Raw genomic sequence first — 26,903 nt, 5'->3', positions numbered from 1 at the left:
CGGAGATGAGGTTCTCAGGACATGGGGCAGTGCCAGGGGTGGGTTGTGGTTGGATTCGATGATCTTGAGGGTCTTTTCCAACCTAAATTATTCTGATTCTACGTCTTCCCACCTGCACCCCGTGTCTGGGTTGGCCACGCTCAGCCAGGACACCGGACCCCAGGGACTGTCCCTGTGTGTTGAGCTCACTCATGTATCAGGGGGACCTGGGCCCCCACGGGGCTCCCCCCATGTCCCCATCCCTCCATCATCCCTGGGCCCTGTCCCCCTGCCCAGCCACCCCGCTGAGCCCCAGCAGCAAAACCAGAGTGGAACTGGGGCTCCTTTCAGCTCGTTTCTTTAATAAGGAGACAGATATCATTACAAAATAACCATTTAACGATAAGAGACGGAAACGACAGAGTCCACACGAGAGGATGGGGCTTTAAAAGCAGCTTCGCGCCGGAGCCGAGCGCTGCAGGGCCGGGATGGGGCCAGTGCAGAGGCTCCGAGCCTGGGACGCCCAAACGAGCTGCTCCTGCCTCCCAGGTTTTTGGGGAAAGGAAAAGAAAGCTGAGCCTGTTGCCAAGCCCTGTGGGTTCACTTCCTTTTGACCCCAGGAGACCGAAGCCGAGCGTCTCCATGGCACGGCTGGGTTTGCACCGCGGTGCAGCCGGGAATGCCCCGAAACAGAGACCACCTGAGCAGCCACAGCTGCAAACAACCCAAATTCCTCCAAAAAGCCTTTTTGCCACCAGATCCTCACCGCATCCCAGCTTCTCCATCACAGAAATGCCACCAGCAGGTCAGACCCAGCTCCTATGCCCAGCACCGTCCCGTCCCCTCGCCCGGTGCAACGGGGGCCGATGCGGCTCGTCCCAGCAGCGGCTCCACCGCTGAGCCCCACGGAACCGGGGACGGTGGACACATGGGGGAAAGGGGTCACAGCTCCCGGCGGGCCCATGCCCTGGGCTCCCGGCGCGCCGTGGTCTAATATGGCTTCTGAAGTTGCTCTGACGGTGAAATGCACCCACGCGACACAGGACACCGAAGCCACGATGTTGCCGCTACCCGGCCATGGTATAAATGCGACAAGATACAGAAACAAGACACACATGAAGTCACAGCTGCGTCGGTGACGGCTCACCCTCCGCCGGCGGGACTGGCTTGGCATGCTTTGCTTCTTGGCATTATTTTCTTCTTTTACACGATTTTATTACTGTTTTTAATTATTTTGGGGGGGACAAAAAAAAATCAGGGCTGTGGAGAGCACTCGGGCAATGGGTTTTGTTGGTCGCCGTCTCTGCCCGGCTGGGGGGCCGCGGTGGGGCCGGCGGGGCCGGCGGGGCAGAGCGTGCAGCTCGGCTGTGCCCATGCTGCTGCTGCGGCTCATGCACTGCTCATGGTATATACACGCATGGCTCCATATAGTTTAGCTACACACAACTAAGGGGGGGTCAGAGGCAGCGCAGATGGCTTTAGTATGTTGGGTGTTTTTCCCTTTTTTATTTAAAAAGAAAATTATGTATTAAAGTCACAGTTTACCCCCCCGTGGAGGCTGAAAGAGTCCAAATGGAACCAGGTGGGTGGGATCCCACCCTGGGCGATGCGGCGGGGCTGGGGGTGCACGCAGGGGGTGGGTGTGCATGGGGGTGCACACGGGGTGAACATGGGGTGCACGCGGGTTTGCACGCTGACCCCCACCTCTTCCCGAGGAAAGCCGCGGGGTCGAGCACATGTGCTGACTGCCAACAGGATTTTAGTGCTCGTTCCAATTCCTTCTTTTTCAACCCATTTCCACATAAGGCAGATGCCCCCTGTGCCCGGACGGACTCCAAAACGAGACTCATTTGAGAGACCAAATCCTGCCGGTGCCCCCAGCCGAGGGGCACCAGCCACCCCCCAGCTCCCTCGTCATTAAAAGCGCCCCAACAGTTATTCTCCCTCTGGCTACACGAGCAGGGCAGGACCTTGTTTGCTGACACTGGCACATCTGGTAGGAAAAGGGACTAATTAAAGCCCTGCCCAGCCAGTCACTGGCCCTCGTAGCCCAACATGGTCCCCGTGCCACTCTCCCCCTGCAGCTCCAGCAGCCCCATGGGCCAAACGCAGCCGAGGTGGTGGTGGCCATGGGCTTTGGAGGTCTCCATCCAGCCACCCCCACCACTGGAGATGTCCCTCCCTGGGGACATGTCACAGAGCTGCACATCCCTCCAGGGGAGGGGGCTCATCCCCGTGTCCAACCTGTCCCCCCGAGCTGTTTCCCATCATCTCCTCCATCGAGCCTGGGCTGAGATGGGAAGTGGGGGCCACAGGGGCTGCTGAAGCAGCTGACAATGCTGGAGTGAGCTCAGCTTTGGCACTTTGTCCCCAGCCTCAGGACACCCTGCACCGAGGTCCCGGCCCAGGACACCCCGCTGTGCTCTGCTTCTCCACCATGAGCCCCCCCACCAAAGATTCAACACCCGTAACAGTGCCAAACCTGCAAAACAGAGGCCAGGACAGCGAAGCGGAGCAGGGAGCACGGGGCTGCTGGGGAGTAGGAGTCAGGACAGTAACACCAGCTCATGTCCAGTACAAACTGGGCTGAACTGGGCAGAGCTGCCAGTCCCTCTTCTGGTGCTGGTTCTGCAGCTCAGGGGCTTGGCCCCAGCTCATCCCATGGTGGGAGAGGTCGCCTGGAGAAGCTCTTGCCCACGGTCAGGGACACAGATATGGCTTAAACCCCCGAGGGGAGCAGGACGGGGGGATCCAGTGGCCCCATGGGGAGCAGCAGCTCACGGGGGACAGGGCTTTGGTCCCTTGTCGGCCATGGGCTCAATCTCACCCTTCCCTCCAGCATCACGCTGGGGGGATGCAGTGGCAGGACTGGAGCTCCCCACAGGCCCAGGGCTGCGCTGGGATGTCCGCGCTGGGGCTGGGCCCTGGGGACACACAATGGCCATGGGGGAGGCACCTGGGACCACTCTGGGAACCTCTCAGTGTAAACCTGCCCCGTGGAAGCATCTTGATCCACCATTTTCAGCCAGGCGTGGTGGGTCACGCGTGGAAACCAGCCAGCACTGGCCGCAGAGGCGGTGCCGCTGTTCCATGCACATCCCACCACGAGTCCCCGCAGAGCAGCCCGCCCGGGGGTCCCAGTGATCACACTGACCCTGTGGCTCCGGCTGCCAGGCCGAGGGCTCAGCACCCCCTACCAGCCCATCCTGCAAACCTCCCGCAGGAGAAGCCAAACCTGGAGCTGGCTGGGGACACTCTCTGCCCTCAGCCCAAACCCCAGCTCTGGTCTGTCCTGGGCAGGGGAGGCAGAGCCGGGGGGGAGCCACCCACGTCCCCCATAAAGGGTTTTCTCCACCGTTCGGGTGTCCACGCGGCTGTTTGTGCTCCAAGCGAGCACAGGAGGTCTGATCATCTCACACTATTGGGCTCTGGTGTCACCTCCATGTGACGTCTGGCGGTTCCCCACGTGCACCCCGAGGCAGGATGGTGGCAGCGATGCTGCAGGCTGGTGACACGGCCACCGGGGAAGGTCCCAGGCGTGACGGTGGCTTCGCACCTGGAAGGGATGGCGGACGGAGATGTGACATGCAGCAGAAGGGAACGATGCTGAAGAATGAAAAGAACCATCCATGTCTTTAACCTCTTCCCCTGGAAGCTCTTGGCACTGTCTGGAAACCCTTCCACAGCCATCAAAGGGTATTTCAGCTTAAAACAGAACAAAAAGGGAAAACAAAACCAAAAGTTGCGTAACTGAGGTATCAGTAGCTCTGGGTCGCTTTGACTGTCCGCAGTGCCGCGCCGCGCTGGCCGGCACCTCTTCCTATTTGTTTTTGCCGAGAGCTGCATCTACTTCTTCCTCTGGCTTCAGCGAGTGCCACTGGGCGATGGGCCGCCGGGGGTTGGCCAGCATGTCGGACCAGTGCCGCAGCTCCGTGCCCGTGGAGTTGAAGCCCGTGAAGATCTTGCCGATGGCTTCATTCTTCCCCAGCTTGTCGTAGTCCAGCACCGTGATGACCACCTGCACTTTCTAAAGGAGGAAACCTTCCTTAGACGGGCAGGAAGGCGCAGCGCCCATGACTGCTGACGGCCTCCACACTGTCCCCAGCCGTGGGGTGGCTCGGCAGGTTGCGCCAGGGATCCCCCATTGCTGAGCCCCACCATGGCCCGTTTCGGGACCGGGTCCCCACAGTGCCCATGGCTTCCTCCAGCTCCCTCCACAAGGAGCCCAGGGCTGCAGAGCCCTGGTGGGATCCCAGCTCATCCTGACGTGGCCACCATGGAAAGATCTGGTGGGATGAGCTGCGGGCTACAGGGCTTGATGGGGCTGGGCTGGGACAAGGGACATGTGCTGGGGCTAAGAGGGACATGGAGGGGTAGAAAGTATCTACCAATGGTCCAAAATGCCCCTGGGACCACAGGGGGGTCCCTGCTATGCCGGCGGTGAGTACTACAGGACCAGGAGCAAAGCCCCGTTCCAGCTGTGATCTGGGTTGGGGGTCGCATGTCCCACCTCTGTCCCTGCACCAGCTGCCCTGAGCACCAGCCCAGGCCCAGGCTGGGATGGGACGTATCTCATGGGTGACCAGAGCAGGAGCTGGGCAGGAGCTGCTCAGGCTGGGACATGGGCCTGGGCAGCTGCGGGACGTGTCCCATCACCCCACCCTGTCTGCATCCTGGTAAAGTCATCAGACAAACCTGTATCTGCTCGAAGGGGATCTCAAAGCTGAAGGACTCATTGAAATAGGGGTTCAGGGTCTTCTTCTTGACTGTGGTCTTCTTCTTCTTCAACCTCTTGCCATTCTGCAGCAGGTGGATCTTCACGTAGGGATCTGGGGGGCAGGATGGTGCGTCAGCCCACGGGGTGTCACTGGCCTGGCCCCAGGAGAAGTCTCAACCCAGGCCAATGTGCGCCATGGGCTAACGAGACCTCCATGAGCAAAGGTGCTCCGAGGTTTGTGGATGGAGGCTGAAGGCAAAATATTTGGCCTGGAGAGGATTTGGAGGAGCAACTGGCCAAGGTATGGAGCTTTTCTGCATCCTGTGGATCCCCAGGCAGGAGGGCTGGGGACAGAGCAGTGACATCGGTGGGTGCTGGCCTGTCACCCCGTTTCTGGAGAAGGACACTCCAGCAATAAAGATGAACCCTTCCAGCCTTGCAGGTAGCACTCTTCTCTTGGTTAAGGAAGGTCTGGAAAGAGCTGGGGACCCTTGGGCACCGAGCTCAGCCCTGGGCTGAAGCTGGGGACAGAAGATCTGGCACAAAACATGCTGTCAGCTGAGGTCCCGGGCTCCATGTCGAGGAGAGCAGGACCAGGAGCATTTTCACCAGCCAGGTCCTGCAGTGTCCTGGTCATGGACACAATGGCGGACCCAATTCAATATGTCCTACCTATGGGTCTGGGGGCTCATCCCATTCCCATCTCCCTTCTCCCCGCAGCCAGACCTTGAGCTGCCTCTGGCACGAGAGGTCCCAGCACTGGAACAGGTTTCCCCGAGTCCCGCCAGAGTGATGGCCTCAGTGTCCTTCTCAACACAGGATGCTGAGAGCCCCACGGCGGGGCAGGGGGAGGACACCCACCTGAGAGACCCCCGACATCCATCTTCTTCAGGTTCTTGGCCTCCAGGATGCAGACAGTGAGTTTCCCGGCTGTGGGCACGTACCGGAGGGAGATGCAGATGTCTCCCAGCTTCTCTGGCTGCCAAGGGGAACAGGGAACAGATATCAGAGCCCTGTCACTGCCTCGTACTGCAGTGTCCCCCAAACCCTGCTCAGCCTTTGATGCAGGTGTGAACTGACACCCCATGCACTGGCACAAGGGTCTGATCATTCAGGTCTGGGGCAGGCCAGGCCCAGCACAGCACCTAAGACATTTACATTCTTCATTTTTGTTGCAGAAAGGCTTTTGCATGGGGGAAAATAGGGACAAATCCTGCCCAGCACTCACGGCCAGGATATGGCACTGAGCTGGGACCCCACAGCAGTCACTACCTTGAGCACTGTGGGGTGGCCCAGGAAGCAGAACTTGCCCCATGGCCACCCCATATCTCAACCCCAGAATCCCAGAACCCCAGGCTGGTTGGGGTTGCAGGAGCTCTGCAGATCCCCAGCCCAGCCCTGCTCACGCAGGGTCACAGAGCAGATCACACAGGTGGGTCCAGGGGGTTTGAATGTCTCAGAGCAGGAGACTCCACACCCGCTCTGGGCAGCCTGGGCCAGGCTCTGGCACCTCCCAGCAAACAAGTTTCTGCTCATGTTCAGATGGAGCCTCCTGTGTTTCAGTCTGTGCCCGTTGCCCCTCACGCTGGCGCTGGGCACCACTGAACAGAGTCTGGTCCATCCTCTGACACCCACCCTGAGATATTGATCCCATTGATCAGATCCCTCTCAGCTTCTCTTCTCCAGCTCAACAGCCCCAGCTCTCTCAGTGTTTCCTCATCAGAAAGATGCTCCAGACCCCTCAGCATCTTTGTGCCCCTATGCAACCCCCCTTGCCAAGGATTCCAGCCAGCCAAGGGCCTCATGCTGTTCCTGCTCCCACCTCCTCCTTCTCGCCACTTTGCAGGTCCCGCCACTCCTCAATGGGCTGGCCCAGGTCCACTGTGTTCATGGGCACCTTCACCTCGCCAATGATGTCGTGCTTGGAGAAGCGGTCAAAGTCATAGATGGCCATCACCAGCGTCTTCCCGCCCAGTTCCTGGTAGGGGACCTACACAAAGAGGCCACCGGGCTGGCAACAGGCTCGGAGGAGCACAAGCCAGGACCAACCGGTCCCAGCAGCGAGGGGCAAAGTACGGGACCGAGACACAGCCAGGGGGAAAGACAGGAGTGGGAGACAAGGTCCCATGTTGTGGGTGGGAAGGGGCTCACCTTGAAGGTGAAGGTCTCATTGAAGGCAGGGTTCAATGTCTTCTTCTGCACTTTGGTCTCATACTTTTTCTTCTTATCAGGGAGCAGGAACACCTTGACGTACGGGTCTGAGGTGCCACCCATGTCCAAAGCTGGCAGCTCGGCGGCTTGGAGGATCCCCACCGTCAGCTGGAGGGGCGAGAGGGTCTTCAGCTACACACTGCAGATTCCAAGGGCTCATCCCCAGCCCAACGTGGGGCAGGACTCCCCATGTCACAGCACCCAGCTCCCTGCTCCCTCCTGTGTCAGCCGGGTCCAACAGGGAGGTTTCTCCTCTCAAACACCCTCCCTGTGCAAACCCCACTCCCCATCTCCTCAGACGAACCCCAATTCATCACCTGGTTCGCCTGGAAATCGTAGTCCAGCGAGAACTGCAGCTTGCCCAGGTTCTCCGGCTCCTTCTCCTCCTCCTCTCCTTCCCCCTCTGTCAGACCCGTCTCAGCATCATCATCGTCCTGTTGATCCTGCAACAGCAGCTGCAGGGTCAGCCCAGCGTCCCCATCCCCACACCCCTGGCGACCTCCAGCACCCCAACCTTAGTGGCAACTCAACCTCTGTGTTCTCCCCACGATGGGGATGGACACCCCCCATGCTGGGGACAAGGAGCAGCCTGGGGGGAGCTCTGGCTCTGCCCACACCTGCAGCGGCCAGGGAGCCCTGGGCTGTGGGTGCTGGTCCAGCCAGATGGTGGGAGGGTCAGGGGCTGCCTTGGGGCGCTGGGACATGGAGTCAGGTCCAGTGAGGGGAGATGAGTGGGTGTATATGGGGGCTGCACACAAGGAACCCCCTGCAAAAGGTGCAGGGACACTCTGCCCCCTCCAAGCCCTGCCTGGGGGAGCCCCGCAGCTGGTGCCAAGGGCTGAGCAGGGCCGTGTCATCGACTTCATAACAGACACAACCTCTCCACGGCTAGGGCAAAGCCACCTCTCTCCAAGCCACGGCCCATAGGGTGGGAGCCCCAGCTCCTTATCACCCCTCTGACATGTCCCCTGTCCCACCCTGGATGCAGCTGATGGAGCAGGAGGCTGGTGGTGGCACCTACCATGGAGGGTGTCCCGGGACCGAGAGGGAACACGCAGCCATGGCCACCAGGAGGGACGACAGCGAGAGCAGCGGGAGGGAAGAACCACGTTACAGAGAGCATCGACGAGGGACCCCGGGGTGGTGAGAAACCGGGGTTTATACAGCCCCGCTGAGCCCCCGGGGACACAGCCCTCGCCCCACATGGGGGATCCCCCCCCATTTCCCACCACCATGGGGACACGGGCAGGTCTGATGGAGCATCTCCCCTCAGCCTTGTCCACATGCCTGTGGTGCCCATTGGGCCCTGAGGAGCAGGAACAGAGTCCAAAACTTCCCACCCCCTCCAGATGGCTCAAAGGCTCCTTCGTCCCCGGGCTGGGGACACAGCCCCAGCTCCGCTCCATGCACCAGCATCAGCACCAGTTTTTCAGGGACCCCAAACCGGCCTGGTGGTCCCATCTCCTGGCTAAAGGCACAACTCAGTGAAATGAGGGCAACTTGGGGGAAAGTGGGCAGATGTAAGGGATTAAATTAACATTTGCTGGTTCAGGTGAGGCATTGGCAGGTCCAGGCCAGCTTGAGCCTGGTTCCATCCAGGCCACCTGGCACAGGAGGAGGATGGTGCTGCTGCCTCAGTTTTGTCCCACGTCTGCACCATCCCATCCCAGGAGCCTGGTGCCTCCATGCCTCTCTGCTGCTGGAGCTACAAGTGCCCTGACACGGTTCGTAACTCAACCGGAGGGATTGTCCTACAACACCAAGCACAAACAGGGCCAAGCAGTCCAGAAGGACGTCACCTGGTTGCCCGACTTCATGTCCTTCATGTTCATGGCGTTCTTCATGCCTTTGCCTTTCTCCTTCTTGTTCTTCTTCTTCTTGCAGCAGCACTTCTTGCAGATGCAGAAGCAGCAGGTGAGGATGAGGAGCCCGGCTACCACCGCGATGGCGATGAGGGCCCAGGGTGGCACTGCAGGCAAAGACCAGTGTCACCGTCAGCCCCATGGCTCCCTCCCAGTCCCAGCCACCCCAATGCCTTGTCCCACACGCTGCACTGAGACCAGAGCAGTGGTGAGATCGTGATGGGGGTAATACCTAGAAAAGCAGGCAGCTACTCACGGGGGATCTTGTTGAGTTCATTCATAAACTTGTCCCTCAGCTTGGTGAACATGTCCTCCTTGCTCTCGCCTGGTCCCCCGGCCTCAGTGGAGTTCTCCATTGTGGCCATGGGCATCGTGGTGGCTGTGGCCTCTGGGGCCATCATAGATGCTTGCTTGAACGTCATGGTGGGTCAGGGGCTCCCTGAAACACAACATGGTCAACACTGAGTGGTCACCCTGGTCCCTGCTGCCCCCACCCCTCCCTGTGCCCAGGCTGTGTCTCTGAGCACCGAGGACAACATCTGCATGGACCGCAGGGCTACAACATCTGCAGGGACTGCAGGACATGGTCATTCATGGGATGCAACCACCAGGTCCTGAAACTCCAGAGCATCCCTTCTCCCCAGCCTGCACCTCTGAGACCAGCAACCACCATGACCACCAGCTCCTCCTGATTCATCCATCATGGATGTCTGTGGAGGTCAACCTGCTTGGACCTGCTCTGCGTGGAGCCCCTCAAACATGCTGAGCATCTAAGAAGCTTTCCACACTCCACCAGCTCCTTCTCCTGCCCTTGGGCCTCGGACACGGCCACCTTCACGCCCCACAGAGCGACTGCAGCTGCTGCAAGTGCCAGAATCAGCGTCACACGGCCATGATTTGACAGCCAAATCCCTGTCACTTGGCAGCAGACGATGCCTGGGGGCTGGAGCAAGATGCTGGAGGTGGTCCCAGCCACCACGTCCTGCTCTGGGGGAGCCAGGAGCTGCCGAATTTCAGCCCTTTCCCCATGGAGGGTTATTTGATGCCATGAGGGCTTCCAAAGCTTTGCAGCAGCTGAGGACACCCGGCCTTCTTTAATTTCTTCACATTCAGGGCCAGCAGCTCAGTGCACAGGGGCCTGGCAGCACTGGGTGGCACTGGGCAGCACTGGGCAGCACTGGGCGGCACTGCGCGGCACTGGGCGGCACTGGGTGGCACTGGGCGGCACTGCGCGGCACTGGGCGGCATTGGGCAGCACTGGGCAGCACTGGGCAGCACTGGGTGGCACTGGGCAGCACTGGGTGGCACTGGGCGGCATTGGGCAACACTGGGCAGCATTGGGCGGCACTGGGCGGCACTGGGCGGCACTGGGTGGCATTGAGCGGCACTGGGCAGCACTGGGCAGCACTGCGCAGCACTGGGCAGCATTGGAGGCACTGGGCAGCACTGGGTGGCACTGGGCGGCATTGGGCAGCACTGGGCAGCACTGGGTGGCACTGGGCAGCACTGGGTAGCACTGGGTGGCACTGGGCGGCATTGGGCAGCACTGGGCAGCACTGGGTGGCACTGGGCAGCACTGGGTAGCACTGGGTGGCACTGGGCGGCATTGGGCAGCACTGGGCAGCATTGGGCGGCACTGGGTGGCACTGGGCGGCACTGGGTGGCATTGAGCGGCACTGGGCAGCACTGGGCGGCACTGGGTGGCACTGGGCAGCACTGGGTGGCACTGGGTGGCATTGGGCAGCACTGGGCAGCACTGGGCAGCACTGGGTGGCACTGGGCGGCATTGGGCAGCACTGGGCAGCACTGGGCAGCACTGGGCAGCATTGGAGGCGCTGGGCAGCACTGGGCAGCGCTGGGCAGCACTGGGCGGCACTGAGTGGCACTGGGTGGCACTGGGCGTCATTGGGCGGCACTGGGCAGCATTGGGCAGCACTGGGCGGCACTGGACGGCACTGGGCAGCACTGGGCAGCACTGGGCAGCACTGGGAGCTGCAGGCAGCTTTCCAAGCCAGCCCACTGGGAACAAGATGCTAATGTGGAGCCCCTTTTTATGGGTTGACAGGGATGAAGACAGGGACATGATGCTGTCCCCTGCTTGCCATGAGGCCAGCAGCTCCCCACAGCCCCTCTACGGTCTCACGGCTTCTTTTCATCCCATAACCCCCCACTCTTGGATGGGGTTTTTACACCCCCAGGGGAGCTGCAGCATTTCCAACTGGAACTTCTGCTGCAAGAAGACCAACATGAGCATTTTTTTTTTTCCCCATCACAACCCATGCAAACTGGGGTTTGCTGGGAGGAGCACGGCGCTGCGAGGCAGCGCAGGCTGGAGCAGATGCTGCAGGGGCAGTGTGGCCGTGTGCCAGCGCGCTGCAGGCGCGGCAGCGGTTCTGCAACGCCGGCTCCCTGACCTGACCTGTATTTCTGTGCAAACACTGAGCTCTGCCAAAGCAGGGCTGGGGCCAAGCTCTGCAGACGGGTATGGGAAGAAGAAAAAGGATGGGCAGGGCTGAGCGCCCAGGGTGGGCGATGCTGCACCGAGCCCCCAGACCCTGCAATGACACCTGGAGCTGCAGGACAGCAGCTTTGCAGGGACCCCAGGTGCGGGGAGATGCCCCTCCCCTGCCCCCCAGGTTGGGGTGGGTTCAGTCCTGGCTCTGCCCTCACCCACAGATACACGGTGGGGGGGGTCCGGGCCACTGACACCCTGTGAGCACCCATGGGTGCACTGAAAAGATGAGGGTTGCAAAGCAAGGGTGCCAGTGGGTGTGCAGCACTACCAGGTTGGGGGGGAAAACCACAGGATGGCACCTGCTCTGCACCCAAAAGTGTGGTACAGGGTGGCAGCACCCAGCATGGAGCACCTGGCCGAGCTGCCCCCCACCAGCACACTCATCCTCGGCACCCAGCACTGCCCTCGGGGTCCCAGGGCTCCCCGTGCTGCAGCCCCACTGCAGCGCTCTGCAGCGCGACACAGCGCAGCTGCCACTGCGATGCTGCGATTGCAATGCTGCTCACATCCTGCTGCACACACCGACACCAACACCGCCCGGCCCAGCGCACTCGCGGTCCCTGGGGATGGGACAGCGTGGTGGGGACACAGCAAGGGGCGCTGTGCGCCTGCAGCGTGCGTGTGCACATGTGTGCAAGTGCTAGTGCGTGGGGAGGAATGCAAATGTTGGGGCAGTACGCATGCATCTGTGCATGTGTGAGTGTATAGGTACGGGATCTGCGTGTGTGCATGTCTGTGCACACGTGCAAATGCAAGTGCAAGCACGTCTGTGCACACATGCAAGTGCATGTGCAGACATGTCTGTGCACACATGCAAATGCTTGTGCGTGGGATATGCACGCTTGTTTGAGGATATGCACACTTATACAAGTGCTTGTGCAGATGTGTGTGGGAGTGCGTGAGCACACACGTGTGTGGGTGGAAGCATTTGCGGATGTGTGACGGGTGTGCACATGGCCATACATGTGTGTGAGCACGTCTGCCCAGGGCTGTGTCAGGGTGCAAGTGCCTGTGCACACGTGTGGCTCTTCAAGCACTTGTGCAAATGGGGGTGCATGTACCCACGCAGGGGTGTGCACACCCATGCCCACAGCCTGTGGAACAGCTCGCACAGAGATATGTTTGTACACACACACACACTGTGCCAGCGTGTGTGTGCATGCACAGCTGCTCATGAGTTACATTTGCACACATGCCGTGAGTGTGCACTCTGCTGGAAGGGGCCGGTGTAGAACGCACGGACCACCTGCACGTTTAGCATGCACCCCCTGCAGGCTGAGGGCACCGAGACAGCCTGTCCCCCTCCCATGAGCCATGAGCAGCTGCCGATTGATCTCTGGAAACAATTTATAATGCAATAAGGAAAAACCCTTCCAGACAGCGTGGGAGCCCCGGGTGTCGGGGAAGGCACAAGAGGACAAGCTGCGGAGGGGACAGGCTGCGGTGGCTATTTTTGAACAGGGCAAGCTAATTAGCATCCTTAATTGCTCCATTACCTACCCCAGCAGCCCGTGTGCTCACCAGATGCTGGTAGATCTGAAGACTTGTGGGGAAACTGAGGCACGGGAGGGGCTGGATGAGGGCAGAGGCTCGTGGGGACCCAGTTGCTGGGGGGAGCCCCATGGGATGCTGCAGCTCCCGCCATGGGGATGGGGGTTGGGGCCCGATCCTGCTACCCACACAAGGGGCCAGAGCTGGGCAGGGTGGGACAGGTGTGGGTGCCGTGGGGCAGGGCCCTGGGGGCAGGCTCGGGGCAGCCAGGGTGTAGTGTGTGGGGCAGGAGGACAGGCAGTGGGGCAGTGTGCCCCCCACCCACCAATCCCCACTCTGCCACCGCCTCAGCCAGTGTCCTTGGTCACATCCCCTGTCCCTCACCACACACGGTGCAGATACAACAGGGGAAGCCCAACCCCTCGGCTGCAGGTGTGAAGCCGTTCCAGCCCCATGAGCAGATTCCCAGGCTGATGGGCCTGTCCTAGCACCCTGTCCCCGCCTCAGCACCCTGTGCCCCCCCAGCACCCTGACCCTGCCACCCGATGCAGCCGGGAAGGCACCAGGGCGGCCAAGCGGCGCAGCCAGCGGCACTGCAATGCAGTCCTGCTCCGGCTCTGCTGCCTTGTGGTTTGGTTTTATTCTTCTTTTGCATATTTTTCCCCTCTCTGCAAGTTGCAGCAGCCGCTGGCCAGACCAGGGTGGCTGTCAGAGCCGTCCCGGCTGTTGGCGGGAAGGGAGCTCAGCCCCCCCACTATCAATGTTGCCCCCCAAGCCCCACTCAGCCGCCCTAGCCGAAATCGCTGCGATTTCTCCAGCACTTGAAGTTTCTTATTTATTCCTTCTGCAAAACTGCAGAGGTTTGGAGCTGCCCCCGCCACCCCCCGCCCGCCATCCTTCCACCAAGACCCCAGCGTCTCAAGGACATAAATAAATAAAGACAGTTATAAATAACCGTTTCTATCAGTCCTTGGCCCGAGAACAAGCGTGGGTTAAGGCATCATTAATAAATACGGCTGGGAAGGGGAGTGTGCTGGCTGGGAAGGGGGTCTCACACCCAGGAACCCCCAGCTCCAGGGGTGGGGCAGGACCCACTCCCCACCCTCCAGAACACACAGGGGCTCATCCAGGGAGCAGGACCCCCATGCTGGTGAGGGGGGACCCAACACTGTGTCACTGGGCACCCAGATCACACTGTCCATACAGCACATTGTCCCCGCAGCCCCCCACGTGCTGCCCCCAGAACTGTGTGCGCCATCCCGCACCAACTCGGTCAGGACCCCCAGCACCCCACGGTGCATTTCCCACCAGCTGCAAACATCTGCCCTAGAAGAAGCCACCAAGGGCCAACCCAGCACAGCCCCCCATGGGCTGTATCCAGCAAAACCCCCTCCACACCCCATCACCACTGAAATCCCACCCTGTTCCCCCCCAGCTATTAAAGCCCTTATAAGCTGCACTGAGCCCAAAACGAGCCCCATCAGGGCTTTGACCCCTTGCTGGTGTAAACCACTCTGGCCCCATCACCCTGCTGATTTACAACAAGAGGGGCTGGCTCCAGCCCAACCGTGTTCCAAAGGGACAAGCCCCATTTCCCCATTTACACAGAGCTGGTGTAATTAAAAGCCAGGCTGAGCTTCGTTTGCTGGCAGCACCCCAAGGTCTGTCGGGAAATCTCACGCTGGGGCCAGTGATCCCGGGTCATCCCCATACTGGGAAAATCAGTTTTGACCCCAGAAAATTCATTCCGCAAGCCCTTCATCCCTCCTCCTCCTGCAAAAGGTTCCATCCCAGAGACCCCTGGGCTGCTGCAAGCCAAAAAAAAGGGGGATTTGGGGTTTTCACAATGATGGTCTTTTTTGCTGAGCATCACTGGTACCCACTGCCCCAGGCAGGAGCTCCTTCACTTCCACATCCACCTACGGGACAGGATGGGAGATGGATGGGAACGGGGGTTTATAGAGGAGAAACCATCGGTTGGGGTGGAGGCTTTTGGGGACTAAGCAGGGAGAAGTGGGGTGTGCAGACAAGAAACCAGGGGGCGTCTTCACCCACCGGCAAATCATCCCTGCTGGGTTATGCAAACTGGCTGGAGAAACTGGGGCAAACAGCAAAGTTTGTGCAATTTTAAAAAGAAATAAGAAAGCATCTGATCACCCAGATTGCCCCCCCGGGGTCCTCGGGACACCTTTCCTCAAGCCCCCCTGTTGTGCTCCTGCTGTCATCAGCTGAGATGTTGTGGAAGGACCAGACCCAGAAAGGGACCCTGGGGACATACGGCAGGACTGGGATGTCCCCGGCAGGTGGGGGATTTCAGGGGATCCAGCTGCTGGAACCTCCCAGTTCCTCTGTGGGGGAGCCGGGGCAGCCCAAAGCTCTCCCTGCTGGGCAGCGATGCCGCTGCGATGACGGATGGCAGAAAGCAGCAACAAATCCATATTAACGAGGCTGAGGCAGCAATTAGCACTGGCAGAGCTGCGCTGGGCTGTGGGAGGGATTACGTGAGGGTCGATCCCCGCTCTCTTGGCCCAGGGCAGTGGGTGCTGGAGACCCCAGTCTGGGGGGATGTTGTGAGTTAATGAAGGGCTGCTGCCACCCTGGGTCCTGGGCGATGAGTGATTGCTCCTTCACGGGATGGCAAAGCCCGGGTTACAGCACCCATCAAATTGAAGGGCTGTCAGTCCGCTGAGATGGAGAGGTGAGGATCCCCCCACCCCTACACAAACATCAGCTTTGGGACCCCAAAACCTGCACCCTCTCACCAGCATTTGGGCTTGGGTGACCAGTAATGAAAATCCCAAACTGGTCCCAAGTGGGGGCCCCATCCCGCCCCAGTGTCGGCAGGAAGCCTGGGCCCCACAGAGCTGGTTCCTGTGGTGATCTCGGGGACACGCAGGGACTGAGAGGGTAGATATTTAGGATCACAGAATAGTTCGGCCTGGAGGGCTCTTCCCAGCTCCCCCAGTGCCCCCCTGCCATGAGCAGGGACATCTCCACCAGCTCAGGTTGCTCAGAGCCCCGTCCAGCCTGGCCTGGGATGTCTCCAGGGATGGTTCATCCACCACCTCTCTGGCCAACCTGGGCCAGGTTCTCACCACCCTCAGGGCCAACAATTTCTTCCTCACGTCCAATCTGAATCTCCCTCCTTTCATTTAAAACCATCACTCCTTGTCCTATCGCAATAGGCACAACTGTCCCCATCTTTCTTATTGGCCCCTTTTAAGTATGGAAGGGCCTCAATAAGGTCTCTCCAGAGCTTCTCTTCTCCAGCTGAACACCCCAGCTCGCTCAGCCTGTCTCAGTGCCAGCAGCTCTTTTGCTCCCAGGAAAAGCAGCACAAGGGCTATGGGGGGTGTCCCTCTCTGCTGGACCTGCCAGTGCGGTGGCTGCATGTCCCTCTGGCCTTTCGCACAAGCAAAGATCCCCCAATGATCCTGTCATTTTGGGAGCAGCATGTCCAGCGTCAGACATGGAGGGGACATGCCAGGCAAGAGTTTCAGCTCTCAGCAATGAGATAAGTAAGTCTACTTAAGGCAAAAACATGACTTGCTTTCTAATGGTCATTTAATTAACAGAGAATTTCTAGCAAGGGATGTGCGGAGGCACAGGAAGAGCGAGGGACCAGGGAGGAGGGAGAGGAGGGGCAGCTGGGAGCAGGGGATGCTGCAGGAGCCCGTGTGAAGGGGCTCTGCAATGACCCAGCCCGGCAAACCCCGAGCCCAAGCCCTTCCCCACCCCCGGAACGAATCTGCAGTAGAATCACAGAATCATGTTGGCTGGAAAACACCCTCAAGATCATCGAATCCACCCATTTCCCCACCCCTGGCACTGCCCCATGTCCTGAGAACCTCATGTCCGTCTGTCCAGCCCTCCAGGGATGGTGACTCCAGCACTGCCCTGGGCAGCCTGTTCCAATGCCCCACAGCCCTTTGGGGAAGAAATTGTTCCCCACATCCAACCTCAACCTCCCCTGGCGCAACTTGAGGCCGTTTCCTCTGCTCCTGGCGCTTGTTCCTGGGGAGCAGAGCCCGACCCCCCCTGGCTCCAAGCTCCTTTCAGGCAGTTCAGAGATCAGAAGGTCTCCCCTCAGCTCCTGTTCTCCAGCTGAACCCCCCAGCTCCCTCAGCCGCTCCATCACACTTGTGCTCCAGCCCCTCACCAGCTCCGTTCCCTTCTCTCAACTCACTCCAGCACCTCAAGGGCTTTCCTGGCATGAGGGACCCAAAACCAGCTGCATTCACAGTCCCGGATCAGACCCTCCAGCAGCACCCCAGGCTCAGGCATCTCCCGCGGCTCAGGCAGCACTTTTTCCCCTGACAACCCCTCTCCGCCCACACCCCCCTCCTGAGTTACACTGCTGAGATTGACGGAGTTTCTGCTCCTCCAGCCCCACACTTTTCAGGGCAAGATACTTATACCAGGCTGGGAAATGAGACCCGGCTGTGGGACTGATGAGGGGTGTGATGGAGGGAGGATGATGCTCAGGTAGCAGCAAGTGGCATCACAAGACATGAGCTGCCAAGACATCACCCATGCAGAGAGACGCTTCCCTGCCCCTGCACCCAACTACAAGCAGGTCCCATCGGCCAGACCCCCTGAGCTCTCCAGCCTCACTGGATGCCAAGGGAAACTGAGGCACAACACAGGGCAGCAGCACCCTCAGACAGAAACCCCACGAGCAGGGCTGAGCTGCCGGCGCAGGGATGACCCACATCACTCCTCCCAGCTCAGTGCTGTGCCGGGACCCCGTGGCTGCCTGGGCTGGTGACACGGCCACCAGCACCCGTGGGGACCCACAGTGCCACTCACCACCCTGAAGCCGGGCTCCCATGGCATCCCCGGGGGGACTGGAGCTGCCTGCACCCCCCTCCCTGCCAGGCACACTCTCCTCACCAACTCAGCAACAGCCAGCACCCAGCTCAGCTAATTAAAAATAATGATGTGCTGGGGCTCGTCAGCCCGGGTCACAGGCCCTTCCCTGGGAGATGAGTAATTTGGGGGGGGCACCACGCTGGAGAATTACACGGTTCCTGTAAAAATATGATGAGCTGCCCAGCCAGCAGCAAACACATCTCCTGTCCATCCCCACAGCTGCTCTGCCGTGGGGCCACATCCAGGGTCCCCACCCTGGTGACACAGGAGACAGACACTGCAAGTATAGGCAGAGCCAGGGGCCCCGTGATGAGCTCCTGCCCCACGTGCGAGGATCCCGGCTCCTCATCACAGAGCTCCTGGACTAGAGGAAGGGGACCCAGCCCTTGGCTCGCAAGGGAGGGCTTGTAAGGCTGGCACTTGCCTTTGATAGAGGACCTGCGTGCGTGTCACACTGGCTGCATTATTTACAGCAAAACCAAGAGCCATCTAACAGTTAAATGCGGTCTTAAAGACAGCCATCATTCATCATTTGGGTACCGGATTAATGGCTTCTGATGCTCCCAAGTCAGAACCACCAGTTCCCACCACCGGGAGGATGTGCTGAGCTCTGTCATGGCTCCCACAGGCTCAGCCGGACACCTAAAGGTCAATGCACCCACGGGATTGAGTGTGCAGCGAGCAGGGGAGGGGGCAACCCCATCCTGCCCCCCTGCTCAGCTCCCCAGCATCTCCAACCACAGCAGCATCGCTCAGCCCAGCACTACCAGGGCCCCCCTCGGTGCTGGGGAGTCCCCCCCAGAGCATTGGGCCCACCTGGGGCTGCTCACAGAGTCCTCCCTGGGGGCATCTCCCTGCAGGGGGACCAGCGCTGGCACTGGGATGCCGGGCCAGGCAGATCAGGTTGTCTGTGCCTTCGCCTCTGTGGAACCAGGACAGCGCCGAGGTGACGCAGGGGAAGAGGTGGGTGACAATGCAAAGCCTGAATCTGCTTCGGCAGTGAGGGGGATCCTGCGGCCAGGATGCAGAGCCTGTCCTGGCACCCAGGGGTGCTGCCTTCCCCGCACCCGCCTTTCCCGACTGTCCCTTGCTGCAGCGTCACTGCTGCCCCAGCAAGCGGAGGATGGACACAGGGAAGATGGAACTGGGGCTGGTGCCGGGGCTGGAGCAGGCGCTGCCGCAGCCGCCCCCCTGAGCCAGCTGGTGTTTCGGTGCCAAGGGGCTGGCAAGTTCCTTCCCTCCCTCCCCACTACGGCTCTCGGCTTTCCACTTTTATTCAACGCTACTGCGGTGCTGCAGAGACCCCGCCGCAGGCAGCCGCCTTGCTAATTAGCTGGGAAGCAAACGAGAGATCGCATCGAGGTACCTGCTTGTACAGCCATAGAGCTTGGCAGCCGCAGAGGTCAAGGTCACCCACACCCCAGGCACGCTGGGAGAGTCCACGGCCTGTCCAGCCCCTGGTGTGGTGGCTAAAGCATGGCCCCATGCCAAGGAGACAGGGCACTCATGTCCTTCCTACCCACAGGGAGACTGTGGGGGCCATGGGCACCACTCCTCATCAGCACCTCATCCAGGGGTTTCACCATGTGCCACCACAGCACTCATGGAAAAAGCACCTGGAGATGCTGGAGAGCATGGTACCCTGAGCTGTGGCAGCTCTGCAGAGGGGGATCAGGGGTTGTGGTTGATGGCAAGTTGAACATGAGCCACCAGCGTCCCTGGAGCCAAGAGGGCCCCGTGTCCTGGTGCACCCAGCACAGCACGGCCAGCCGGGCAGGGAGGGGATTGTCCCGCTCTGCTCTGCGCTGGGGCGGCCTCACCTGCAGCATTCACTGTGTGCAGGGCTGGGACACAGGAGAAAAGGAGATAAAGCTACTGGAGTGTCCAGAGGAGGCTGCGAAGCTGGTGAAGGTTTGGACGGGAAGCCGGATGAGCAGCGGCTGCAGTCCCTGGGTTTGTTCAGCTGGAGCAGAGCAGACTGAGGGCAGAGCTCATGGGCTGCAGGTTCCTCAGCAGGAGCAGGAGGGGCAGGGTGAGCTCTGCTCTGTGACAGTGACAGAGCCCAGGGAATGGCAGAAGATGTGCCAGGGAGGGTCAGTGGGACATGAGGAAAAGGTTCTTCACCCAGAGGTGCTGGACACTGAACAGGCTCCCCAGGGAGGTGTCATGGCCCCCACCTGACAGTGTTCAACAAGAGACTGGACAACGTCCTCAGACACACGGGGTGACCTGTGGGGTGTCCTGTGCAGGGACGGGAGTTGGAAACGATGATCCTCGTGTGTCCCTTACAGCTCAGGACATTCTATAATTCGATGACACAGCTGTGCCTGAGGACACCAGAGCACCCCGTATGGCACTGGCCACCACAGCCAAGCATGGTTGAACCACCAGGCTCACCCAAGCACAGCCAGCCCACCCTCGGCACGCAGAGCTGCCAGTGGCCAAAAGAGCCTCCATAAAAAGGGGATGGGTGCTGCAGCATGTGGCCCGATCCCCATCACCAACTATGACATGGTGGCTGTTCCTCACTCCACTGGCGAGATCAGCACAGCTAAATAGGGCAACAGAAGGTGAGGGGCTGAGTTATCTGGCACTTGGAAGGCTCCGCACAGCCGTGAACCCGAACCCACCCCAGGCTGGCACCGCTCTGCCTACAACGCCGCCCGTGCTCCCAGTAACGGCCCCATGCGATAGCAACGGCTCCTGATCAATACGGGGGGAGAAAAAAGAATCCAGACAAGCTCCTGGGGAAGAGCCAGAAGCTGCTCCAGGAGAGAGCTGAGACGAGGTGTATCGATCGAGACGGGAGGCCGGGGAGCACACACCCTGAGCTGCTGCCGAGCAAAATGAACGTGGGCTAAACGAGCAGACGAGAGCCACGAGGTGCCGTTTCCAGGGGTGCAGCTCCGTGTGCCCTCAGGCTGCAGCGCTTGGGGAGATCTCCAGAGCATCCAGCCAAGGCCAAGGTGGTGATGGGCCAGTGCTGGAAATAGGGAAAACTGGCTCCAGAGATGCCCAACCTTTGGCACCTCCCTCTCCCTGCCCACCCCAGGGAGTGGCTGTCTCCAGGAGCAATGCTGGTGGCTGGTTGCCCAGCTCCAAGGTGCAGAGAGCCCTGGAGGCACCTGTGTCCCCAAGGCCACCCTCCTGGAGGCACTTGGGGTGAGAAAGAGGTACAACAATGGCAGCATCCATGGGGATGCAGTACTGCACCAGCCCAGGGTGTTTTAATCATGACATGAAGCACCATCAAGGCCAGGACACCAGGATCTGACTCCCACAGATCAGTCTAGTGCGGCTGGAGAAAAGCCATGGTGGGAGCGGGACCCCAGCCCTGGCGATGGGCACAGCCCCCTGCGCTGCAGCAGGGTCCTCTGCTGCTCCGAGCTGCGTCCTGACACAGCTCCAGGTGTTTTGGGGGCACGACACCACATGCTTTTGGGTCTGCGCAGAGGAGCTGCTCTGCCGGTGGATCCCAGTGAAGTCTATTCCCCCCCAGAACAGCCCAAAGATCCCCCCTGCCCATGCAGCTGCAAAGCAGCCTGGCCTCCAGCATCCAGCACCCACTGCCAGACCAGTGTCAGCAGCCACTGTCCCCTCTGAGGGTCCCCATGGCCAGGGCCATCAGAGCAGAGGGGTCTCTGTCAGGTTCTCATGCAGCACAAAGCAGCAGCCAAGCCTGGCCCGGCCGCAGCGCAGCTCATTGCGGCACAGGCAGCGCTGTGCCCGGCTGCTGGCAGCGACCAGGGCTCCTGCGTGGGCAGCAGCGGGGACACACCAGCAGCTCCACCCCAGGCACCAACCCAGCTCTCCCCAGGCTTCAATCCCAGGAGAAAACCCGGTGACTCCACTGGGAGCAGAGCGAGACAGCGCCAGAGCCCTGCAGGGTGTCTGTGTGCTGCTAAATCCATGCACAGCACTGAAATTTGGGGTTGTTTTCCCCCTTAAGCCCTCTGCTCAAGGCCGATGGGAGCAGCGGTGCCGCCTCGGGGATCCCTGGTCCCAGCAGCCCTCATCTCAGTCGCATCCCCAGGGCCACCCCATGTCCCACAGGAGGAGGTGGGAAGCGTCTCCCCCAGCACACTGTGACATTGCCAAACAATTTGGAGGCTGGTCCCAGCTCTGGGTGTTTTGGCAGAATCACTTTGGTGTGAGGCATCGCAGTGGGTTCACAGCAGCACGAGACACCTCGACCGATGGCAGAGCCGCTGCAGCATTGGCTGCAGATCAGCTTTGCCAACCCAAACCAGCCTGGTGCATCCACCCATCCCCGTGGCTCCAGCGCAGCCCCAGAGCAGCTCCCTGGGCCTCCAACAGCCGGATGATCCCCCCCGGGCATCTCCAGCCCAGCAGGCTCTCAGACAGGCTCAGGACGTGCCCCAGCTCAGCACCACGTCTACCCCAGCACCCGCCTGCACCTTGTGCCACCAGCACCCGCTTTGCTCCCGGCTTCCCCATATCCCTGGGGATGCGCCAGCCCAGAGCCCACATCTGCTGCGCCCTTCCAGGGCTGGGAAGAACCGGGGAGGAAAAAGCACCCCAGATTAATTAGAGTACACCAGCTCTCCCTAAGATGCCTGGGGTGAAGGATCCCCCTGCAGCACCAGGAGCCCCTTCCAGGCTGCTGGGGCTGGAGGTGCCCAAGTGCCAGTGTCAGCGGCGATGGATTTGGTGCAGTTGGACAACTGCCCATGCCAGGAGAGTTGGGTGAGGGTCCAGATGGCAGCAATAGCCTGAGCCAGCTGCAGTTCCCTCCTCCCAAATCACCAGCAGAGCCCGCAAAAGCGACATGGAGCTATGTCAGCCCCCAAACCCACTCTCCGACCCACAGGAGCATCGTGATTCCTCCTCCAGGCATCAGAGAAGATGAAATGTCACTCAACTTCCAGCACACAGAGACCAATGGAGCGGGTGGCCCACTGGCATGTGGCAGTCCCCACGCTCGGGGGGACACACTGGATCCCACACCCCAGGGCTGGCAGGGACAGGCCAGAGCCAGCACGGGGACAGCACCATCCCCAGCTGTAGGATGACACCAGTACGGGACATCTCAGATTCCAGCCTCACACTGCCTAATTTACGGTTTAATTAATAAATGGGGGCTTATGCTGAGTCTATCCAATACTTTTGGATGTGTAATGTTATCAAAATCCCATTACTGATGAAGGAAGGCATGAAGAGCAAAATTAGCTTTGGCATCTGAAACACTTCAGTCGATGCGATAACACAATTATTAGGGCTAATAATCAAAGAGCACTTTGGGGAACAAAGGCTCCGGTGGGAGCCAAGCTGAGGGCAGATGCATCCCGGCGTGGGGACGAGTCGGGTTTTCACCCAGGAGGGAAAGGCCGACCGCAGCCAAGGGCAAAAGCATTTTGCCAGACTGCACTTACCGGTGGCTCCGGATATTGGCACAGGCAAAGCTCCGGCGGGCGCCGGGCTGAGCAGGAGCAGGGCCAGGCACAGCGCCCAGCTCTGCTGCCAGGGGAAGGGAGGAAAAAACACAGGGTTTGAAAAACAGTGTGCGCTGGGTCCCGTCTATTTGCTTTGGGCATCGATCCTGCTGGAGGACATCACGGCTGCCAGCTCGCGGCTCTCCTGCGCAGCCCGGAGAAGGAGAAACTCGAGTCATAATTAGGAGCTGCAGTCATCCGGCTCCTGGAGCTGGGGCTTTGCCAAAACCACTGTGAGCCTCCCAGCCCTCGGGGGGTGAGCAGGAGTCCCGGCGTGCTTCGGTGGCCTTTAGCTCAAGCCCAGTGACCATCCCTGGGTCTCAGGGAACAGACGGCAGCTCCCTCGGGAGCAGCAAATGCTCTGGCTGCACCATCCTGGCGACCCCACGGGCACAGCTTTGTGCAGGCAACTCACTGGCAGAAAGGTAGCTGATTTGCAAACCCCCTTCCCCAACCAGATACATAAGGATATATCCATAGATATAAAGATACATATATATTCATATGTCCTCCCTCCTGCTGTGACGCCGTGCAGTGCGGGTGCTGCGCAGCAGAGGGGTGCAGAGCCCTGGCGATGCAGTGCAGCCGGTGCTGGCTCGCTGCTGCTGCTGTCACTGGGTGGTGAGGGACATGTCCTTGCCCTGTAGAATCGGGACACGGGGGTTTCGGGCCGGCTCCTGCCAAACGGGACGCTGGTGCTCACCACAAGGGGCTGGGAGAGCCAGGTTCGGCACCGAGTGATCGGGCAAGGTCAGACCTATTTCTGCATTTCACCAGCTGCAAGAAGGGGACAGGGCATCGCTCTGAGGTGGCTTTGGAGTCTGGGGGGACAGTGGGGTGTTTTGCTGGATTCTGCTCTTCCCAAGCAGCACAGGTGACATCCCACTGCCACTGCTGGCCCCAATGACCTTCGGCGTGTCACCTCCCCAGTGCCTTGTGCTCCCCCAGCACACAGACCACCACAAGCTCCACTTCTGCCCACCAAGACCCTGAAGCCAAAAGCACCCAAGCACAGGAGAGGCGCAGAGCACTGGCTGCCCCGAGGGTGTCCCGGTGCTCCAGCAGCCCCCGGCAGCGCGGCCAAGGCGCTGCACTAGCGAAGAATAATGCAGCAGGCAGGAGAGGACTCCTGCCGGTGGCTGCGCTTCCGTACAGCGTGCACGGGAGTGACATAGCTGCAGCAGCACCTCGGCGCACAATAAATGAGATCCTTCTCTCCAGGACTGAAGTTTTCGCTGCTGCAGAGGAGCGGGTGGGGAGTCCTTCAGCGCCCTGCAGCTGCCACGGCGCATGGGGACTTTGCTGCTGGACACCCTGCAGTGGGTGACATCCTGCAGCGGGTGACATCCCATAGCGGGTGACATCCCGCAGCGGGTGACACCCCCCAGCACCCGCTGCCCCAGCCACTCTCACCTGGAGGACAGGAGAGCGCTGTGCCAAGGAGCGCCCAGTGCAGAGGGACATGCAGGGGCACCAGCATAGTTGGGGACCACAAAGCAACTGTGATTCTGTGACACAGACGCGTGTGCTCCCCCCACACCCCATGCCACAGTCACCTTGCAATATTGCCTGTCCCCTGCGCAATTTGCAGAGCTCTTCCAGGATCCCTCCTGTCCTTTTCAAAAGTAGGCTGCAGGGGAGCAGCCGGGTGCTGGGCACGGCGCAGATGCAGCTGTGGGTGCAAAGGCTGCAGCACCCCAATGCCAACACCCCCGGCTCTGGGGTGCACCCCTCCTCCCTGCTGCACCCCGACGGCACGCAGCAGGCACCAGAAGCGCAGGAGTATCCTGGAGCTTGCTGCAACCACGGCGGGGAAATTCAGTCCGGAGAAGGGACTGGCTGGATCTGGCTCCCGGCCAGGCCGCTACGGAGAAGCTGCCGGTGCAGCGGGGCCTGTGGCCGCCCACGGCTGTAGCTGTGCCGCTTCCAGCACCGGGGCGCGTTCCCCGCACTGCATCGGGGACACCCCTGAGTCCCCCTGGGCCAAAACCCCAAGGGCACCCGCGGGCGGGCGCACGCACGAACGCGGGGCTGGAACATCCCTCGGCGCCCCGAAGGCACCTCGGAGCCGGCAGCTCGGCTCTGCACCCCGGGGGGCCCCGCATCCCCGGAGGGAGGTCCCACGTCCCCGGGGGAGACCCTGTCGCTCCGCAGCCGCCTACACCTGCATCCACCTCCATCCCAGCGCGCTGTCCCCTAGTGCCTTCGGGGCGCAGTACCGCACGGGCAGCCCCGGGGCACCGCGGGGCGCCGAGAATTGTGCCCCTTGCGGACACCGCCCCGCTCCCGGCACCGGGACACGGCGCAGAGGTCGCTCCCGCCCGGGCCAGCCCGCGCCCCGCCGCGCCCTCCCCACCCGGGGACAGTCGCACCTCGGGCAGCGGCGCCGGGACGGGCTCGGGGGTCAGAGCGCGGAGAGCCCGTCCCGCAGAGCCCGCAGCGCTGCGGCACCGCGGAGAAACTTGTTGGGGAGCGCGGGCGGACACTCACCGGCGGAGCGGGGCGATGCGGGGCGGGCGGTGCGGCGGGACCCGCGCGGGCGCTGCGGCAGCACCGGCCCCTCCGGGCTCGCGTGCGGCGGCTCCGCGCAGCTCCGCCCACCGGCGGGAGGTCACGCCCACGGCCACGCCCACCGAGCTGGCCCCGCCCCGTCCTCCTTGGGGACTCCGCGGGGGTGTCCTCGCACCGGACAGGTCACACCGGGCACCCCCGTGGAGGTGACCGCGCACCCGCACCGCACACACCCCAGCACACCGACCAGACCTCGTCATCCCGCATCGGACACCTGGAAGTGGCCACCTCACAGGGTCATAGAATTACAATCACAGAATCCCAGAATGTGAGGGGTTGTAAGGGACCTGGAAAGCTCATCCAGTCCCATCCCCCCATGGAGCAGGAACACCCAGATGAGGTTACACAGGAAGGTGTCCAGGCGGGTTGGAATGTCTGCACAGAAGGAGACTCCACAACCCCCCTGGGCAGCCTGGGCCAGGCTCTGCCACCCTCACCAGGAAAAGTTTCTTCTCACATTTAAGTGGAACCTCCTGTGTTCCAGTTTGCACCCATTGCCCCTTGTCCTGTCACTGGTTGTCACTGAGAAGAGCCTGGCTCTTCTTGTGACCTCTTATTGTGACCTCACCCACCTCCTGACACTCCCCCTTTAGATATCTGTAAACATGAATGAGTCCCCCCTCAGTCTCCTCTTGTCCAGCTCCAGAGCCCCAGCTCCCTCAGCCTTTCCTCACACGGGAGATGCTCCACTCCCTTCAGCATCTTGGTGGCTGTGCTGGACTCTCTCCAGCAGTTCCCTGTCCTGCTGGAATTGAGGGGCCACGACTGGACACAATATTCCAGAGTCACCCCACAGCTGTCATCTCACACTTGTCATCCCCAGCAGTCACCTCACACTGGTCACTCCTCGCTATCACAACCTCATATACCACTCACCTCACACCAGTGGCCTCCCACGGGACACCTCCATCAGGGTGACCTCACACTAGTCACCTCACACTGGTCACCTCACACCAAGCACACTGGTTGGGGTGGCCTCATACCATTCACCTCACATCAGTCTCCCTTTGTTGAAGTGACCTCGTGCTGGTCACCCCTTACAGGTCACCTCACACCAGTCACCTCACAACACCACATTGCACTGGTCACCCCTCATCGGTCACCTCAATCTGATCATGTTCCATTAGGCACCTTGCGTGGTCACCCCACTGCTGTCATCTCACACCAGTCACCTCACACTGTGACCTCTTATTGGCCACCTCACACTGGTCATCTCCCACCTGTCACCCCCC

At 60.8% G+C, this 26,903-nt stretch overlaps 1 protein-coding gene across 1 annotated transcript; it reads right to left on the bottom strand.

Moving 5' to 3' along the window:
• Nucleotides 1-321: 321 nt before the first annotated feature.
• SYT2 (synaptotagmin 2) lies at nt 322-25,744 on the bottom strand. Its single transcript, XM_065038279.1, has 9 exons — nt 25,591-25,744; nt 9,026-9,208; nt 8,707-8,876; nt 7,225-7,341; nt 6,848-7,015; nt 6,519-6,686; nt 5,558-5,675; nt 4,675-4,808; nt 322-4,006 (listed from the first exon to the last, which is right to left on the bottom strand). The coding sequence occupies exons 2-9, from the start codon at nt 9,189-9,191 to the stop codon at nt 3,800-3,802; spliced, it is 1,248 nt and encodes a 415-aa protein (XP_064894351.1). The 5' UTR covers nt 9,192-9,208; nt 25,591-25,744; the 3' UTR covers nt 322-3,799.
• Between the last annotated feature and the right edge of the window lie 1,159 nt (nt 25,745-26,903).

This window comes from Columba livia, chromosome 22, assembly GCF_036013475.1.
Source record: "Columba livia isolate bColLiv1 breed racing homer chromosome 22, bColLiv1.pat.W.v2, whole genome shotgun sequence".
Lineage (NCBI taxonomy): Eukaryota > Metazoa > Chordata > Aves > Columbiformes > Columbidae > Columba > Columba livia.
This window is presented reverse-complemented; position numbering and strand designations above follow the sequence as displayed.

What these genes read in the sequence shown, in the direction of transcription:
- SYT2 (XM_065038279.1), bottom strand. Translation starts at nt 9,191, where the DNA reads ATGACGTTCAAGCAAGCATCTATGATGGCCCCAGAGGCCACAGCCACC. An exon ending in GGATGTCGGGGGTCTCTCAG is followed by an intron (nt 4,809 to 5,557) that starts GTGGGTGTCCTC and finishes CCTGCCCCCCAG; the next exon opens with ATCCCTACGTGAAGATCCAC. An exon ending in TCCCCTTCGAGCAGATACAG is followed by an intron (nt 4,007 to 4,674) that starts GTTTGTCTGATG and finishes TTCCTCCTTTAG; the next exon opens with AAAGTGCAGGTGGTCATCAC.